The sequence below is a fragment of the Cucumis melo genome, chromosome 1, assembly GCF_025177605.1.
Source record: "Cucumis melo cultivar AY chromosome 1, USDA_Cmelo_AY_1.0, whole genome shotgun sequence".
Taxonomy (NCBI): domain Eukaryota; kingdom Viridiplantae; phylum Streptophyta; class Magnoliopsida; order Cucurbitales; family Cucurbitaceae; genus Cucumis; species Cucumis melo.
In genome coordinates, this window is record NC_066857.1 from 4599326 (window position 1) to 4617064 (window position 17739).

Genomic DNA, 17739 nt, shown 5'->3' on the forward strand with positions numbered 1-17739 from the left:
TAGATGGAACTACTAGAAATTCCAAAAAGCAATTTGTGGAATACAACAAATGAAATAAGCAAAAATAAGGCATTAACTTGTTTGATACAAGTTGAGATAACATATAATTACAATACTTCAGAACAAATCAATTTCGCAAAAACTGAAACATACACTCTCAAGTTATTCATCTACTTGGTGGCCTGTGCAATTATGTTACTAATTGAACTAGCTTGCTCCTTTGCAGTCTCCACCAACGAATCCTACAATGATGATATAGCAATTACCATATGGTCAGCTAAATTAAAATCTTAACGAAGGTATATTTCTGTCTTGGTGTAAATTTTCTTCTTTTGTGCTTATTCCCCTTGTTGCACATTGGAAAAAGTAATATGTGAGAGACATTGGAAAAAGTAATATGTAACTCTCACAGCGCATTTGCCCTTGCGTAATTTCATTCTATCAATGAGATTATTGTTGAATGTTTCTCATAAAAACAAGATATCTTAACTAAGGTATTACAAAGATAAGAGAAAAGAGTACCTGTGCGGCTATCAATCTTGCTACTGTTTTCTTGCTTGATTCTTGGAGTTCACCAGCAATTAGAAGCTCATCCAATATATAATAGGCCTGCAATGTTAAAATTGCATTCAAAGTTTCGTATAAAGACTGTGAACATCCAATCAAGAAATATTCAATGGTCAGAAGCTACACTGCAAGTGCAACTAATTCAGAGACAATGAAATGCATATTGAAGAGAAGGTGCATAGTTTATATTAACAAGTCAATAATACCTTGTGAAAGTTGAAGATCAAATCCAATTCGCAGACCTACAGGCATAAATGAAAGATGATAATAATGAAAAAATTAAGTGTCAGCTTAGGTAGTCAACTAAAGAGGGGGATGCAAGAAGAATAGTTTCAAACAACTTATGAACTATAGCTGAATTCACTTACACTGCCGAAGTAACGGTCCAAAATCTCAACGTAATGATGAATAATTTCAAGGACCTCTAGTTCATTGTCATCCTGATCGATGCACATGCAAAAGTAAAGACTAGCATATCTGCGTTGCATGTCCAGTAGAATCATTTATCATATTTAGAACATGCAACATGGACAATATTAAAAATTTGGGTTGCAGAACACATCAATAAACCATGAAGTGGGTTGCAGAACACATCAATAAACCATGAAGTACCGTTTATAGACAGCTTTCAGTCCCCTCCATTCCACAAAGTTACAAAGCTTAGGCCCTCGATTTAGAATCATTCCACTGAGCTCACGGATAACCTGTTTCAAGAACATAAGCGCAAGCACATGCCATAATGTGGTAAGTCCAATAGATCCTAGGGGAATTAAGTCTTATTAAGGTAATAAATAAACTTTATGGAAAGGAAACATGTTTTTACAAATATTCTCATTGCTTGAAAATTGATAGAAGCTATTAGCATTAAATTACAGAATGAGGCAAATAGCTGACCTACCTTAGATCTCTCCTTCTGAGAATATGGAGAATACCATTTTGTCAACCTCACTTTTCCTTGTCTACTTATAAGAAGCACAAAGTGAATCTGGAATTTACACCAAGAACATCAGTTAGAACACCTTGTATTCTTTCATTTTTTTTCCTCAATGAAAGCAGTTGTTTTTATTAAGAAAACTATGTAAGATTTTGATTAGGTCATCTTTGCTTTTGTGAGGAAAAATAGTTGAAGATATAAGCAATGAACTTAAGTTGCACAAGGAAAGAGGAGAACAACTGTTTAAAGACAAACCACGCTTTCATTGAAAAAAGAAATGAAAGAATGCAACAGAAAAGGCTAAAGAGCATACAAAAAACACCTCAAACCAAAGATGCCAAAAAACTAAGCCCTACAAAAAGGAATCCAACCCACAATAGTAAAAACTTATGGGTAATTGACAAAAGTCCTTGAGAAGAGAGCAAAAATAACATTCAGAAATTCATGGCTGAAACAAACTCACAAGCTTGAGAACAAACGAAATGAAACAAGAATTTCCACTTCTCCGGTCTAGTCAAGGACAACAGAATCTTATATATCTCTACGATGGTATATATTGTTCCACCCGTATGTACATCTCGAGCATAAACTCTAATGACTTTGTTTTTTGAACCACACTAAAAGCTTATATCAAAGGAGAGAATCATCCTAACTTATATATACATGAGCACTTCCTTCCTTGACCAATTTAGGTATTTGTTTGCACCTAACATTATTAGCTCAACCGAGAATAAACAGCTCCGCCCAAGAGAGGCTCAACAAAACCACCTATAGTAAGACTAAATCTAGCACGACAAATCAAACAACAAATAGAAACGAAAATTGGGCAAAAATTCGGATGTCAGCTAAGCAAAGATCTGAATCAAACACCAACGAAAACCACACCAAATCAACTCAAGAACAAAACAAAAATTCAGAAGCATAAAAGGAGCCAATTAATCCATCCCATAAAGAAAGACCAAATCAGATCCACGATGAGGAAGACTAAAACGCTCTGAACAACACAATTTCAACCTTGAAACAATCAAAATCAAGAAATGAATCAAAGCAACGAAATCAAATACCATTTTGTTATGAACTCCCAAGAACCAGCGGTCTCAAAGCCAAAATCCTCAACAAAAAAAATTCGATCTCTCTGATCACAGTAAAGCTTCTTCTCCTCCGTCGTTCTGCCGCAAATTATATTTTGTTCGGAATTCCTACCCGCCAAAGCTTTGGGCTCGGGCCGTTGGGCCTACTAATGGGCCTGTGAGCTTTTTATACAAAAGATCTACAAGCCCAATCTCAAATCTTCTCGAATCTGTTTATTCCATCTTTTCAGGGGCAATCAATCGTTGACGATTAGAATTTTCAAGTCGTTGACATTTAAATTTTTTTTTTAAAACGTTGACCTTTTTCTTAACGTACGTGAGCGCGTGGAAATAAAATATTAAGAGAAAAAGAGAAACTTTATTCCCAAACTAATATAATATATTAAGTTCAAATTAAAATGTTAATCCCAACATAGTTGTGAATCAATTCAATTTTCATATCTCCTTGTAGTTAAAGTCATATAATTGAACCATGTCAATTTTGACACTTAATATTGAACTTGATTATTTATAATTGTTTCATAATCGTTATTCCTTTTAATGAATCACTGTTAAAAACTTGTTTAAACATGTTAGGTTTGATATTCAAAATAATTATTTTAATGATCATAGAAGAGGTTGGTTTATAAAATACTCTATTAAGAATATATATAGAAAGCTTGTTGAAACATGTTATAGGATTAGGATTAAATTTTTGTTCTATAAAACATTTTAAAACAATTAATAGGCCATCCAAATAGTCCACTCAATTATTTATTTGCTTTAAAAGATGACTTAGTAAAATAAAAACTTTAAAGTCGTAACCCTTTAACTATAGAAAAGACAAAGGGAAAAAAGAAAACTAATTTTGAAAAACAAATAAATAAATAAACAATAATGGCTAACAAAACAATCCATATTTAAGCATGAAAAATTTGCACCTACATTTTTAATTGGATAAGATGGATATCAAACAATGAACTTTGGACTCCAATAGTGACATTTGACAATCTATCCATCAATGTAATCAGCAACATTGAAAACGCTACAGAATTTAGTTGAATTATATATCTTTTTGAAACAGTGAAATTGAGATTCTAAAAGATTCACAATACTTGGACAATGAAGGATCTGCAGAGAGGGCAGGTAAATCGGTTTCTTTGTAGCCAACTCTCAATACATTCTAGATGGAAAACATGGCTACATCTATGCATTTGGCTCACCAAATGTTCTCTGGTGAACTCCGTCAAGCAAACGGAGCAAATTTCCTCCTCCGATCCAACCCCACGCTGCAGCTCTTCGAACCTACAAACCAGAAGTTTCACCTCACACGGTATTGTCGTGAGCATCGGACATGTTCGACCCGATAGAATGTCAAACATGCTCGCAATGGCTGCCTTCAGTTGGCTCAAAGGGATCCACACACAAGTTAAGAAGACAACGGTGGCCATGGACATTGAACCTCTACATAATGCCATACCTATCATTATTCTGCCAAAAACTCAAGACCAGCAGCCCCCTTCTTCTATTTCTTTTTTTTGTTGGTTTCTGAAAAATGGAAGAAGCAAAGGCATTTTTATAGTAGAAACTTGGCTTACCATATTCAGGTGGGTTGACTTCAGGCCTTGACTTTTGGAGGAATATAACCAATCAAGGATATTTGACTCATAATATATTATGGGATTATAAATATTGGATTTGTATAGCTTAATTTTATATTTGTAAAGATGAAAACCATATAATACTGACCAATCTTGCTGTACCCAACAACCTAACTCTGTGCTAATAAATCTACCTACAAGTAGGGTTGTTTACTAAAGCCAATCAAATCAAATTGAATCAAACAGAATCAAGAAACTCGTTTTCTACTTAAGTTGTTGATCAATTAGACTTAAAATCGTAAGAAAATCAAATATTTTTTGTTTGATTAGGTTTTGAATTTGAAAACCAAACTGAATTGTTTATATGACACTAAAAGCGGAACCAAACTGTATAAATTTATTATATGCAAATTGAAAATCAAAAAAAATATTTGCGATTCGGTTGGGTGTATATCCAAAACTAAAATTTTCATTTGGATTTGGTTGCCAAACTGAAATGAATGTAAACACCCCTATCGGTTTGTGCTTAGAAAAGGGTTCATTGTTTGTAAAATCAAGTATGCAATAATGCAAATGGTTGGTTTAATGTACTTGAATTTATGTAACTTATAAATTTAACAATTAATAATTAGAATGGTAAAACATTTCTACGAACCTCAGTTCAACTAATTAAAATACAAACTATCGACCAAAAGTCAAAGGTTCAAATCACCCCTATCACTCACCTCACATGTTGTTATTGAACTTGATGTAAAATTAAAAAAAAAAAAAGAATCTCAAAACTCGTGAGGAGAAGATTTCCTAAAATCCAATGAGTTTGTTAATATTTTAGTGTGTTAGAACCATGATTCCGGCTGGGAAGGAGGGCCGGCGCCGACCCCACATTGCACTCAATACTTCATAAGTTAGTCAATGCCTCAAGTATCTAAAATATTCACATGATACCAAAATCTTTCATTCATATCTTAATATTTCACTTCTAATAACAATTAAAAATAAGGAAACAAGAGAATCCACCTCCCTTCCCAGGTTTTGACTAAACTTGCAGTTCAAGATAGAATAATACCGACCAAATCATCCATACTCCTCTAAACAAAATACAATATATATGTGATGAGTTGTGCCTTAGCTTTAAAATAAACGGGTACCTTGCAACGTGGGATTTCTTTCTCATTCTCCTCTCTAAAGCCAGATGGTGTGTCTCTTCCATATTCTTCACTCTCCACACCTAAATAAAATATAATATATCAAGGAGTAGAGTACAGCCATGAACAGAACTCAACACAGAGAATCAACAATCAGGGATACTTCCATCATGTTTCTTATTAAATTACAGATCAAAAGCTTAAACAAAAGAGTTGTGGTAAATTTGAATATATCAATTATCAATATTCAACATTCTCCTTACTTTTAGGCTTGAAAATTTGTGGAACACCTACAAGTAAAAATCGATGTCAATTGGAAAAGAAACAACATTACGTTACAAAAATTTGAATACAAGACCTTCCATCCTTATACAGTTTCTATTCCCTCACATACAACTCTTTACAATCAAATAAGGGAAGTTAAGCACAGTGCACAAAGACAAAGAAACTCTGTATAGCCATTAGTGATAGCAACTAGGAAGCAATGCCATAGTCATACCTTACATGATTGTTGTTTAAAAAAAAAAATCTAAGAGGTAAATGGTGAATTTAACAGATTTTCTGATGTTCAATCTTGCAAAAAATATCCATCACTTATTAACTGCAGCTAATGTCTCCCATGCCGATTGATCCAGTCCGCACAATCTTTCACGTAAGGTCAATGAACTTGACTGCACAAGTTTTGTGTTCCCCGAACATGACTGACGGTTTAGAGCTCTCACTTCAACAGTTGCAGATTGTTCACTCTTCAACCAGATTTTTATTCTTCAACACGATAATTGAATTCTGACTACTGAGTTACAATGATTTCAACTTGTGGTTTCTTCTCAGTAATATGATTGGTCCCTTCACCTACATAAAAACAGATAAACATCAACATTTAGGGAGCTGCATAACCTTAGCCATAGCTAACAAGAATGCAAATTATACCACCTTATTAAATGAAAACTCCTATTGACCCAACATCATCTTAATATCATATTAAGGAAACAGATCTCTTTATTAATAATAGTAAAAAAAAGAGATACAAGAGCTCTAAGAGCAAGAGGATTATACAAGAGCGAAAAAGAGAAACTAGAATCTAAGGTGGCGCAATTAGGCATCCCAACACCATCCTAATAATTGTAAAAGCATGCTTAGGTGCATTCTAACTCTATGCATCCCACTCACACTACACACACAAAAAAGAATTAAAATATTTCAAGAAAGATATAAGAAGAATTTGTCATGTGGCAATTTTGGGATGCATTTAAGTATTTTTCTAATAATAGCCAAACAATCTGCACACAGTATTTGAGTATGAACTTCCACTCATCAAATTCCAAAATGTAATGACCTACAAGTCTAGTTGAGTTTCATTCACTAGTGCGATTCTCCCATAAGATGCAACTTTGCCTGCAAATATTTAGGAAGCCTAAAAATTGCATTGTGATTCCTCTTGAGCTTCCAAGTCTAAATCTTCACAATCGGTTATTGTTTTGGATTCCATGTTTTAAAAAGTTAATGAGGCTTACACGTTGAGGCCCGCCTCGAGGCAAAGCTCTAAGTTTTAGCCTCGAGACTTACGCCTTTGTTGAACCATAAGAGGCTTACACCTCCCACAAATGAGGCTTGCGCCTTTGTGAAAAGGCATCAAGGCTTAAATCTCTATACCTCATGGCCCAAACCTAGTGATTAGAAAAATAATAGTGATTTGCCTGGATATTAAGGTTTGAGTTGTGACAACTAGAACGAGGATTATTTCTACTATTATTTCGAGGCAAAGCTCTAAGTTTTAGCCTCGAGACTTACGCCTTTGTTGAACCATAAGAGGCTTACTCCTCCCACAAATGAGGCTTGCGCCTTTGTGAAAAGGCATCAAGGCTTAAAATCTCTATACCTCATGGCCCACACCTAGTGATTAGAAAAATAATAGTGATTTGCCTGGATATTAAGGTTTGAGTTGTGACAACTAGAACTAGTGATTTGCCTAGATATTAAGGTTTGAGTTGTGACAACTAGAACTAGGATTATTTCTACTATAGTGAACTTAAGAATGTTGAACGCAAACATATATAACATAAATCAATCCTATTACTAATAATAGTAGCAGTAATGATGATAAAGACGTCCGTTTAGAATTTTTATCAAGTCAAAATTGTGGGAAGTTTTTTTTTTCACACTTTTATACACCTATCATGTTTAGCTAGTTTAGGTTTTATAAAACATTTTTAATTCATTATTTGAGGCTTCCGCCTCGCCTCTCCAAGAGGAAAAACCTCAAGGAATTAATTAGTCTAGTGATAAAAAGAAGTTTCAATATCCAACTAAGAAGACATGGGTTTAAACTGTGGTGACCATCTATTCAAGAATTAATTTCCTATGAGTTTCCTCAACACCCAAATGTTGTAGTATCAAGCGGGTTGTCCCATGAGTCCGATATAAAACACTATTTGGATGGAAATGTAATTATTGATGTAGTGAGAAATGCACACATAATGCTTAGTTTGTGATAACAGTGATGAATATGCTGATGCAGACCAGAAATTTTGTGTATCAGTTCTAAAGGCAAATTGAATCTTTTCAACTGGTTAAGCTCAAAATGGTATTTATTCATGTAAACTTTTGCACTTCCAGCTGGTGTTGATAAGAAGAAGAAGATGAGGAAGAAGCAGAAAAAGAGGGAGGGGGAAACAGCAACGCTAAGTAAGAATTATACCTAAGTTCTTGTATGTTTTTGCTTACGTGACTTCTTGTATGTTCTTGTATGTTTATGCTAAGTAAGATTTTGGAAGCTTTTAACTTAACTTGAAGTGTGCACTTATCGAATGACAGGTTATAGGTTGGGCTAGCTTTTTGTTGAGTGATCCTAAAACTTGTAAACTTGTGCAGTAAGCTTGATGGGAAGAAATCAAAATAAGCTTAGGTATCGATATTCCAGAATGAAGATAACAAAGAGAATGAGTATTTGGGACTCTTTCTTCCAGACTTTTGGCTTCAGCAGTGTTTGTCCCAGAGTTTATAAAGACATGATCAAGGAGTTCCTCCGTTTGGGAAGAAAGGCTGCTTTCTCTAATATGCCAGTGTTTGTGCTATTCCGTGGTGCTTTGTGATAAGAGAAATAGTAGGGTGTTGAGATGGGGAGCGAAGGCTTATGTTCTCTTGTTCGAAAATTTTTGTAATTATTCAATGAACATAATTTTGTATAGTTGGAGTCCCTTCTGATTACGAGATTCCTTCTTTTTGTGGGTTTGGTTTTTTGTACTCATACATTCTTTCATTCTTTCTCAATAAAAGTTGTGTTTCTCATTCAAAAAATACATAAGCTTAAGTAGTAGTTAAAACCTAATTTTTTTAAGGCTTCAGGGATGGAGGTTGTGTATAATTATTGGTTAGGGATCATTTTACAACTAGACACCGTTTCTCTAGTGGCACTCCTTTCTGTGTGCATTTTTTTTCCCCTTTTTTTGCTTTTTGGATTTCCGTGTATTCCTTCATTTTTCTTCTAATGAAAGGTTGTTTTTACTCTTTTATAAATCACAACCATCCCAGAGTGCTAATGAAAATATTAAAAAAAAAAAAAAAAGATACTGATGAAACTAAATAGTATATGATAAATTGTAAAGATTGTAAATACCAAAGTAACAAACGGGCTATTCTCCTTTTCCTTGTTTCGTATCTTATAATTTTTGTACCCAACCATTCGTGAAAACTTATAGAAGCAATCAAAAGATTGAAGGCAATTCTCGTTGCAAACATATCGGTGACTACTCAAATTACTCCATATAATCTATAGTAAACATAACTTGAATTATATAAGATATTACATAAAAGGGAAAAGAGAGAAGACTTACAACACTACGACAACAATCTCAGAAAAATGGGGCTTTTTTATTACCAAAGAACACTTTCCAGATATCTGGTGAAAATGGGGCTCTTTTATTCAAAAATTCCCTTAAAGCTTTCTCATCAATCAAGAATCCCTTTTGTTTAAAGGTTTCTACGACATTATGAGCTTCATCCACACCCTTCTCACTGCATAACACATCAATTAGGCCAACAAAAGTGGTAAGATTTGGTAAATGCCCAGATTCTAACATCTCATTGCAAAATGCTACAGCATCATCTAATTTTTTGCATTTGTACAATCCCTGTATCAAGACACCAAAACTGAAGGCATTTGGAGAAATACCCTTATTCTGCATTTTCCTGAAAATCCTAATTGCTTCATCAAATTTCTCCGCCTTGCAAAACCCATCAACAACAGCAGTGTAAATCACAACTTCTGGAATTGTACCTTTCTCACGAATCAAAGCAAAAAGCTTCATTGCTTCTTGTATAAGTCCATCTTTACAAAGCCCGTCAAGCATAGCAACGGCATTGGGAATTAAACCAGATTCCTTCATTTTCCTGAATATCTCATCAGCTGCTGGAGGACGCTGATGTTGCGATTGCTGCTTCTCCTGCATTGATTCAGAAACCGGAGCAGAAGAAGAGTTCTCCTCAGTCTTCTCGTTACCACTACTCTGATTATCAGTATTCAGCTTGAATTTTTCAAGAAAGCTAAAATCCTTCTGAGATAAAGACTCACTCCTTTGCCGCGAAGTCGACCCTTCATTTGTGAATCGAGAAGAGGAACCTTCTGAATGCCTATTAAAGCGTTGATTTCGATTATCGTAAGAATCAGTTACTCCCCCTCTGGGAACACGACGAGCTTCGCGATGATCTGGAGGAAAACGACGTTGCGGCGGGGTGTTTCTCGGCTCGGACTCCGAGAAGGCACGATCGTCATCCATGGAATTGGAGGAAAAACGACGAGATGGCGCCGGCGAGAGAGAGAAATCCGGCGTTCGCAATGGATTGTGGAGGAGAGGAAAATCTATTTCCCATTTCCGAATTGATGAAGACAAAATCTTCGAAACTTGAAGACGAGATTGAAATTGAAACGCCGCCATGAGAATATTGAGCCAAGAAATTATGAAGAAATTGCTACGAGAGGGGAAGTTGATGGAAGCTGAAATGGGGAAGGGAAGGGGATGGGAGTAGGGTTTTAGCCAAGTGACATGGCAAAAAGCACTTCTTCACTTATTTTATACAGATTTTGAAAGGAGAAATTCGATAAATAATAACCTAAACTATTTACGGTTATTATTTAAATATTTGAGTTTCACCTTTCATCTTTCTTCCTTATTTATTTTTTCATCGTCTTCTTTTTACAATTTCTTTCGTGTATTTCTTTTTATTTCTTCTTTTCCTTCTATTTATATACATCGTATTTCAATTTCTTTCGGTTGTCTTTCTCTTTTTTTCCGTCGTTTATATGTCGTTTAATTATTATATCATATTTCTTCTTTTCTTTTTTTCGCTGTCATCATCGTCTTTCTTTTCCTTTCTTTTTCTCAAAACTAAACGACAAACATTTAGATTGTCCTAGCCAAATGTGCTAAATGTAAACGATAGAAACGATTGTGTAAAAAAAATAAAAAAAATCATGTACAAACAAATTTATATTGGAGTAGCCAAATGTAAATGATGGTGTAAAAAAATAAATGATTGTGTAAAAAAAATAAAAGATCCAATCTTTTAAAAAAATCATTTACATTGGAGACAAATGTAAACGATGGTGTAAAAAAAGTCGTGTACAAAGAATCTTGAAAAAAACTTTAGATTGAATTAGGCAAAGGTAAACGATTATATATATATATAAAAAAAATTATTGTTTAGAGAAATTTAAAGTGCACCAAAAGAATAAAAAAATCTTATACCAAATTTTGAAAAAAAAAAATTGTTTAGAACCCAAATCTAAACGATCTTCTAACTAAATTAAACTATTTTTTGGTATTTCAAACAATAACCAAATCTAAATGACTTTTTGGTATTTCAAACAATAACCAAATCTAAATAACGAGGTGATTTACAAGGCACTTTTGTTATTTTACACAGGACCTCTGTTTTTTTTTCCGCAATTGTAGTGTAAATATTTTGACGTTTTGTTATATTTTTTAAAACAAAATGACTTAAAATTAGTTTGATAGTTTTAAAATTACTTTTGCTATAAAAAATTATTAAAAATCAATTTTAAATATATAAAAATTAATTTATAGTTAGTTACCAAATATAAATTTGATGGTTTAGAAATCAATTTTATAAAATATCTAAATTTTTTTCTTTCTAAAATTACTATTCCTAACCATCGCTCTAAAGGCACCATTGATACAATAAACTATTTAGAACCATTTTACATAAATTCACTAACTAATGTCTCTTAAATTTGGAGTCTTTTAAAAAATATGAAAAAGCGGCAAAATATTTACACTGTATAGAACAATTCCAAAAGCGAAAAAAGCCCAGAGGCACACTGTTTAAAATACCAAAAATGTCCCGTCAATAACGCGGGCGTAATATATTTGCGATTTATATGCGATCGTTTTGATATGATTCAATATATACACGATCATTTATATACGGTTCAATATATACACGATTGTTTAGATATGACTATAATTTATACGCGATCGTTTAGATATGACTACAAGACGATCGTTTAGATATGGTTCAATATATATGCGATCGTTTAGATATGATTATAATTTATACGCAATCGTTTAGATATGACTACAAGGTGATCGTTTAAATATGGTTATAATTTATACGTGATCGTTTAGATATGGTTACAACGCGATCGTTTAGATATGGCTACAATTTATACGTTTAGATATGGCTACAATTTATACGTGATCGTTTAGATATGGTTACAATTTATCTTTTCAATTCCATCATTTAATTTTGTTACACGATCGTTTAGATTTAGGGACCCAAATCTAAATGATTTTTTTTTTAAATTCTTTTGGTACACGATCGTTTAGATTTATTTAAACGATCATTTACTTTTTTAACACGATCGTTTACATTTGTCTACTCCAATCTAAATAATTTTTTTTTCAAAATTCTTTATACACGATCTTTTAGATTTTGCTATTTTGTTGTACACAGTCTTATACACAGTCGTTTAGATTTGGTTACCAAATGTAAATGCGTAAAAAAAAAAAAGAAAAGAAGAAAGACGATGGAAAGAAATTGCAGCGAAAAAAAAACGAAGAGGAAAAGAAGAAAAACGATGGAAAGATTAAACGACATAAATAAAGAATTGAAAAATAAGAAAGATGATGAAAAGAAATCGCAGAAAAGAAAAAGAGAAAAGAAGAAAGACGAAATCGCAAGGGAAGATGGGGAAGACGAAATAATAGGAGGAAGAATAGAAAGATGGAAGGGCAAATCTAGAATATTTAAAAAATGGCTAACCTTATGAACGTTGTTACATGGTGTAAATAGTTTATAGTTTTGTTATATTTATGTAAGTTTCCCTTTAAATTTCAATAATCAGCTCAAAATCGATGTATATTTATTTAGAGAAAAACAAAATATATCAATCATAAATTTAGTAGAAATTATTTTAAATAGAAAAACGTTTAAAAATATTTATAGATATATCATAATTCCAAAATATTTTATGCTATATTTAAAAATATTTCTAAATTTGGCCATTTGAATTTTTATTTTGATTTAAATAAGTTGAAAAACTATTTAATTATATTTTTAAAATTTTTAATTAAGTTATAGACATTCATAAGAATATTTAGTAAAGAATGAAAGTTGTTGTTGTAAGTCATAAAAATTATGGATGAATTTTAAACAAAACCTTAAATTACAAAACTAAATTTGTAACATTAAGATCCTATCGACCATCTTGTTGTTGTTGTTATTCTTATTATTATTTAAGTTAAACATATTAACACAATTTATGAAAACAATTTTTTCTTTTGGTATCTAGTTTTAAGTAATAGTTTAGAAAGTCAAGCTCAATTATGAAAATGAATTTTTTTCTTTTAAAAAAACTTGTTTTATGTTTTGGAATATGGCTAAGAATTCGTTTAACTTTTGTATTTTAAAAAGATGTAAGGAAGGAAAGAAATTAAGAGTAAATAGATTTAATTTTTAAAAACCAAAAAACCAAAAATTAAATGGTTCCTGAAGCTTGAAAGAGTTATTATGACCAATACAAACCAAAGAAATCATTGAAAGACCACTTTTTACCACAAGATAAAAAAACTGAGTCCGGGGCATTCTAGTTGGCATTTTCTTTAGACAAACACCAGGAGTTCTTGAACATAGCCCGTTTTCTTTGGTGAAAGTGTATTTCCAGTGGTTTTGACACCGAACAAGCGTTCGCCACTGATGGGAAACATTGGCAATCTTTTTGGTCGTTTTAGGTTGCACCATAGTTCTCCCTCCAACGAGCTCGCTTTCCGACCTATACTTTGGAAAAATGTGTGAGGGGCCATGCCATGAATGTTGACTGAAATCTTCGGAGTATGAATCCCGAAGCTCAAAAGACTTATTATGACTAATACAAAACAAAGAAACGGTTGAAGCACCACTTTTTACCCCAAGCTAGCAAACTGAATCCCGGGCATTCTCGTTGGAATTTTCTTGGGATGAACACCAAGAGTTCTTAAACTTTGCCCATTTTCTTTGCTGGAAGTGTATTTCCAATAGTTTTTGACACCGGACAAGAGTTCGCCACTCGTTAGAAGAATTGACCAACTTTTCGTTCGTTTTAGGTTGCACTTTAGTTATTCCTCCAAGGAGCTTGCTTCTTGGCCTATACTTTGGAAAAATGTGTGAGGGACCATGTCGGGAATGTAGAGTGAAGACCTAAGAGTATGAGTTTCAAAGCTCGAAAGAGTTATTATGACACATACAAAACAAAGAAATCGTTGCAGGACCACATTTTACCCCAAGATAAAAAAAAAATTGAGTTCGGGACATTCTCATTGGCATTTTCTTGGGACGAACACCAGAAGTTCTTGAACTTAACCCATTTTCTTTACTGTAAGTGCATTTTCGATGGTCTTTGACATCAGACAAGCGTTTGCCACTCGTTGGAAGCATTGACCATCTTTTTGGTCGTTTTGGGATGCACCTTAGTTCTCCCTCCAACGAACTTGCTTTTCGACCTATACTTTGAGAAAATGTGTGAGGGACCATGTCAGGAATGTAAAATGAATTCCTCGGAGTATGAGTCCCAAAGCTCGAAAGAGTTATAATAACATATACAAAACAAAGAAATCGTTGTAGGACTACATTTTACCCTAAGATAAAAAAACTGAGTCCAGAACATTCTCGTTGGTATTTTCTTGGGATGAATACCAAGAGTTTTTGAACTTAACCCATTTTCTTTGATGGAAGTACATTTCCAGTGGTTTTTGACACCGGACAAGCATTTTCCATTCGTTGGAAGCATTGACCATCTTTTCTGTCATTTTGGGTTGCACTGTAGTTCTCCCTCCAACGAGCTCGCTTTTCAACCTATACTTTGGAAAAATGTGTGAGGGACCATGATGGAATTGTAGACTGAAGTCCTCAGAGTATGAGTCCTGAAACTCGAAAGAGTTATTATGACTCATACAAAACAAAGAAATCGTTGCAGGACCACTTTTTATCCCAAGATAAAAAAATTGAGTCTACGGCATTCTCGTTGGTATTTTCTTGAGATGAACATCAAGAGTTCTTGAAGTTAGCCCGTTTTCTTCGCTAGAAGTGCATTTCCAGTGGGTTTTGACACCAGAAAAGTGTTTGCCACTCATTGGAAGCATTGACCATCTTTTTGGTCGTTTTGGGATGCACCTTAGTTCTCCCTCCAATGAGCTCACTTCTCGACCTATACTTTGAGAAAATGTGTGAAGGCCCACGCTAGGATGTATACTAAAGTTCTTGGAGTATGAGTCCCGAAGCTTGAAAGACTTATTATGACCAATACAAAACAAAAAAAAAAATCGTTGAAAGACCACTTTTTACCACAAGATAAAAAAACTTAGTCCGGGACATTCTTGTTGGCATTTTCTTGAGACGAACACCAGGAGTTCTTGAACTTAGCCCATTTCCTTTGTTGAAAGTGCATTTCCATTGGTTTTTTACATCAGACATGAAGGGATAAAAGCTCTTTACACAATGAAAGAATTAATAGAGACCATAACTCAATTTAATTGAAACCTAGAAAATACCAATACATTGGCAAAAGAAATTACAAAACTAATTTCTATGGCTACGCATGCTTTTAAGAAAATACAGAGAAGAGAAGAAGTACTTACGCTTGTTGACGACTCTAAATCTACCAAACACCAATTTGGAGCACCTCCACTTGGAAACCTTCCTATTATCTGATTGAGATGGTTTGTGGGAACCAAATTGGATTGAGGGAATATTTTCAGAGAGAAAAATTTTTCTAGAGAGAATGCGATGTACCTTTCAAAATCACAAAACTCCTTTTGTTTTGTTACGCAAAGAATTCCTTTTCTTTAGACAGAAGAAGTGGAAAGTTGAGAGAATAAATGGGAACGTGGGAAAACCACCCACGTTCCCTATTAACTTAATAATTATTAAATTAATATATATTAAACTAATTAATTAAATCATATTTAATTAATATTTTCATTTAAATCATATTTAAATGAATATCTCTGGCATAACCTATAGTTTTAATTTAATTAAATCAAATTAAACTAAACTATTAATTAATTCTCCAATTAATTAATTTCTAAATTAAATATCTTACGTTTAATTTAATCCAAAATTTGAATCATATTCAAATATAAATTTTTCTCATAACCTATAGTTTTAATATGTATCACATACACATTAAATTTTAACCTATAGTTTTAATATGAATCTAATTCACATTAAATTAATATTTGAACTCATTCAAATATTTTATTCTCTTATAATATAATTTTGAATCATATCCAAAATTAAATTTATATAATAAAGTGTAATTAAAATATAAACTTTATATTATAATGTATCAACATACATTATATTAATTTCCAAAGTAAATTTGAACATTTCAAATTACAACCAATATAAATAAATCTCATTACTCTTTATGAGCTAGGAAGGGGACTTAATGGACCTATAGATCAGAAGCTACAACGATATAAGATTAATTGGCTAAACTCATTAACCACATTAATCAATATTCGTTAACTGTGTGTACACTCCACTAAAGACTCACAGCTGAACTATTCTCACTGTAGATATATTTATGTCCATGGATATAGACCAATACCAGTAAGTTAGTCCTTCACAAGTGTTCGTAACACCAGTTGGATCAAATTACCGTTTTACCCCTGAGTTACTTCTAGTCCTTAAATACCAGTGCTCCTCTAATGAACAACCTGTTTATGGTCCAACCACTAAACAGAAAGCCCTCCTCGTGCCATAGAAAGGGTAGGGCCCTTTGTTCAAGTCCCGGAGATACCATTTAAGAGAACACTTATTTACTTACCTTAAAGTTGGAAAGGAGTGCATTCCATCTTTTGTGATTATGTTCCCAGCTCCCCATTCGGTCTTTAATAAACATATTGAATCGGTAATCTGGCCACTTTCACCCATACAAATCAAAGGATAATCCCTCACAAACAGAAGTTCATAATACACTCAGGATTAAGACTAAGTTATCTAGGTCATCCTAATGAAATAGAAATCCAACTAGTTAACGGAGTTACATCTAGTGATTACTATTTCGTGGTCCAGTCTTATACAAACTCATTGCGTAGGATACCCTCACTTGCATGTCGCATACTTGAACGCATTGGATTAATTTGTTTGTATCAAATACAAAGTGAGTCGTATCCATAGTGTTATCAAGATAAGGTACCCAACCTTAACCCTTTACTATAGACCCTTTAAGCTGATCTTGAACATTGATCCCCGTATGTTTCTACATATTGTTCAAGACTCATCAAACAACTTAGGATGTTAATTTATTGGATTTAGGTTATTAAGACAAAACTAATAATATAATCAATAACACTTATTGAAATTATAATAATAAAACACTTTATTAATAACGGTCAATGGATTATATTTACTATCTACGAGTTTTAGGACATAAAATCCAACAAGACAAGCGTTCACCACTCGTTGGAAGCATTGACCATCTTTTCGATTGTTTTGGGTTAAACCTTAGTTCTCCCTCCAACGAGCTCACTTCCTGACCTATACTTTTGGAAAATTTGTGAGGGATCATGTCAGGAATGTAGACTAAAGTGCTCAGAGTATGAGTCCCGAAGCTCGAAAGAGTTATTATGACCAATACAAAACAAAGAAATCGTTGGAGGACGACTTTCTACCCAAGATAAAAAAACTGCGTCCGGGGTATTCTCATTGACATTCTCGTTGGCATTTTCTTGGGACGAACACCAGATGTTCTTTAACATAGCTCATTTTCTTTGCTAGAAGTTCATTCATAGCTCATTTTCTTTGCTAGAAGTTCATTTTTAGTGGTTTTTGACATCGAAAAAGCATTCGCCATTCGTTGGAAGCATTGACCATCTTTTCGGTCGTTTTGGGTTGCACCTTAATTCTCCCTCCAACGAGCTCGC

The 17739-nt window shown here is 33.4% G+C and overlaps 2 protein-coding genes across 3 annotated transcripts; both read right to left on the reverse strand.

Moving 5' to 3' along the window:
- LOC103500483 (AP-1 complex subunit sigma-2) lies at window positions 1–2714 on the reverse strand. Its single transcript, XM_008463787.3, has 7 exons — window positions 2566–2714; window positions 1466–1552; window positions 1180–1271; window positions 936–1044; window positions 774–809; window positions 523–609; window positions 1–242 (listed from the first exon to the last, which is right to left on the reverse strand). The coding sequence occupies exons 1-7, from the start codon at window positions 2566–2568 to the stop codon at window positions 171–173; spliced, it is 486 nt and encodes a 161-aa protein (XP_008462009.1). The 5' UTR covers window positions 2569–2714; the 3' UTR covers window positions 1–170.
- A 2916-nt stretch (window positions 2715–5630) lies between these two features.
- LOC103500481 (pentatricopeptide repeat-containing protein At4g38150) lies at window positions 5631–10406 on the reverse strand. Of its 2 annotated transcripts, XR_007821473.1 has the most exons (3): window positions 9489–10381; window positions 9151–9331; window positions 5631–6169 (listed from the first exon to the last, which is right to left on the reverse strand). XR_007821473.1 is itself a non-coding variant. In XM_008463784.3 (2 exons), the coding sequence occupies exon 1, from the start codon at window positions 10249–10251 to the stop codon at window positions 9169–9171; it is 1083 nt and encodes a 360-aa protein (XP_008462006.1). In that variant the 5' UTR covers window positions 10252–10406; the 3' UTR covers window positions 5631–6169; window positions 9151–9168. The 2 variants fall into 2 exon arrangements, 1 of the variants encoding a protein (XP_008462006.1); XM_008463784.3 differs by having other exon boundaries at window positions 9151–10406.
- Between the last annotated feature and the right edge of the window lie 7333 nt (window positions 10407–17739).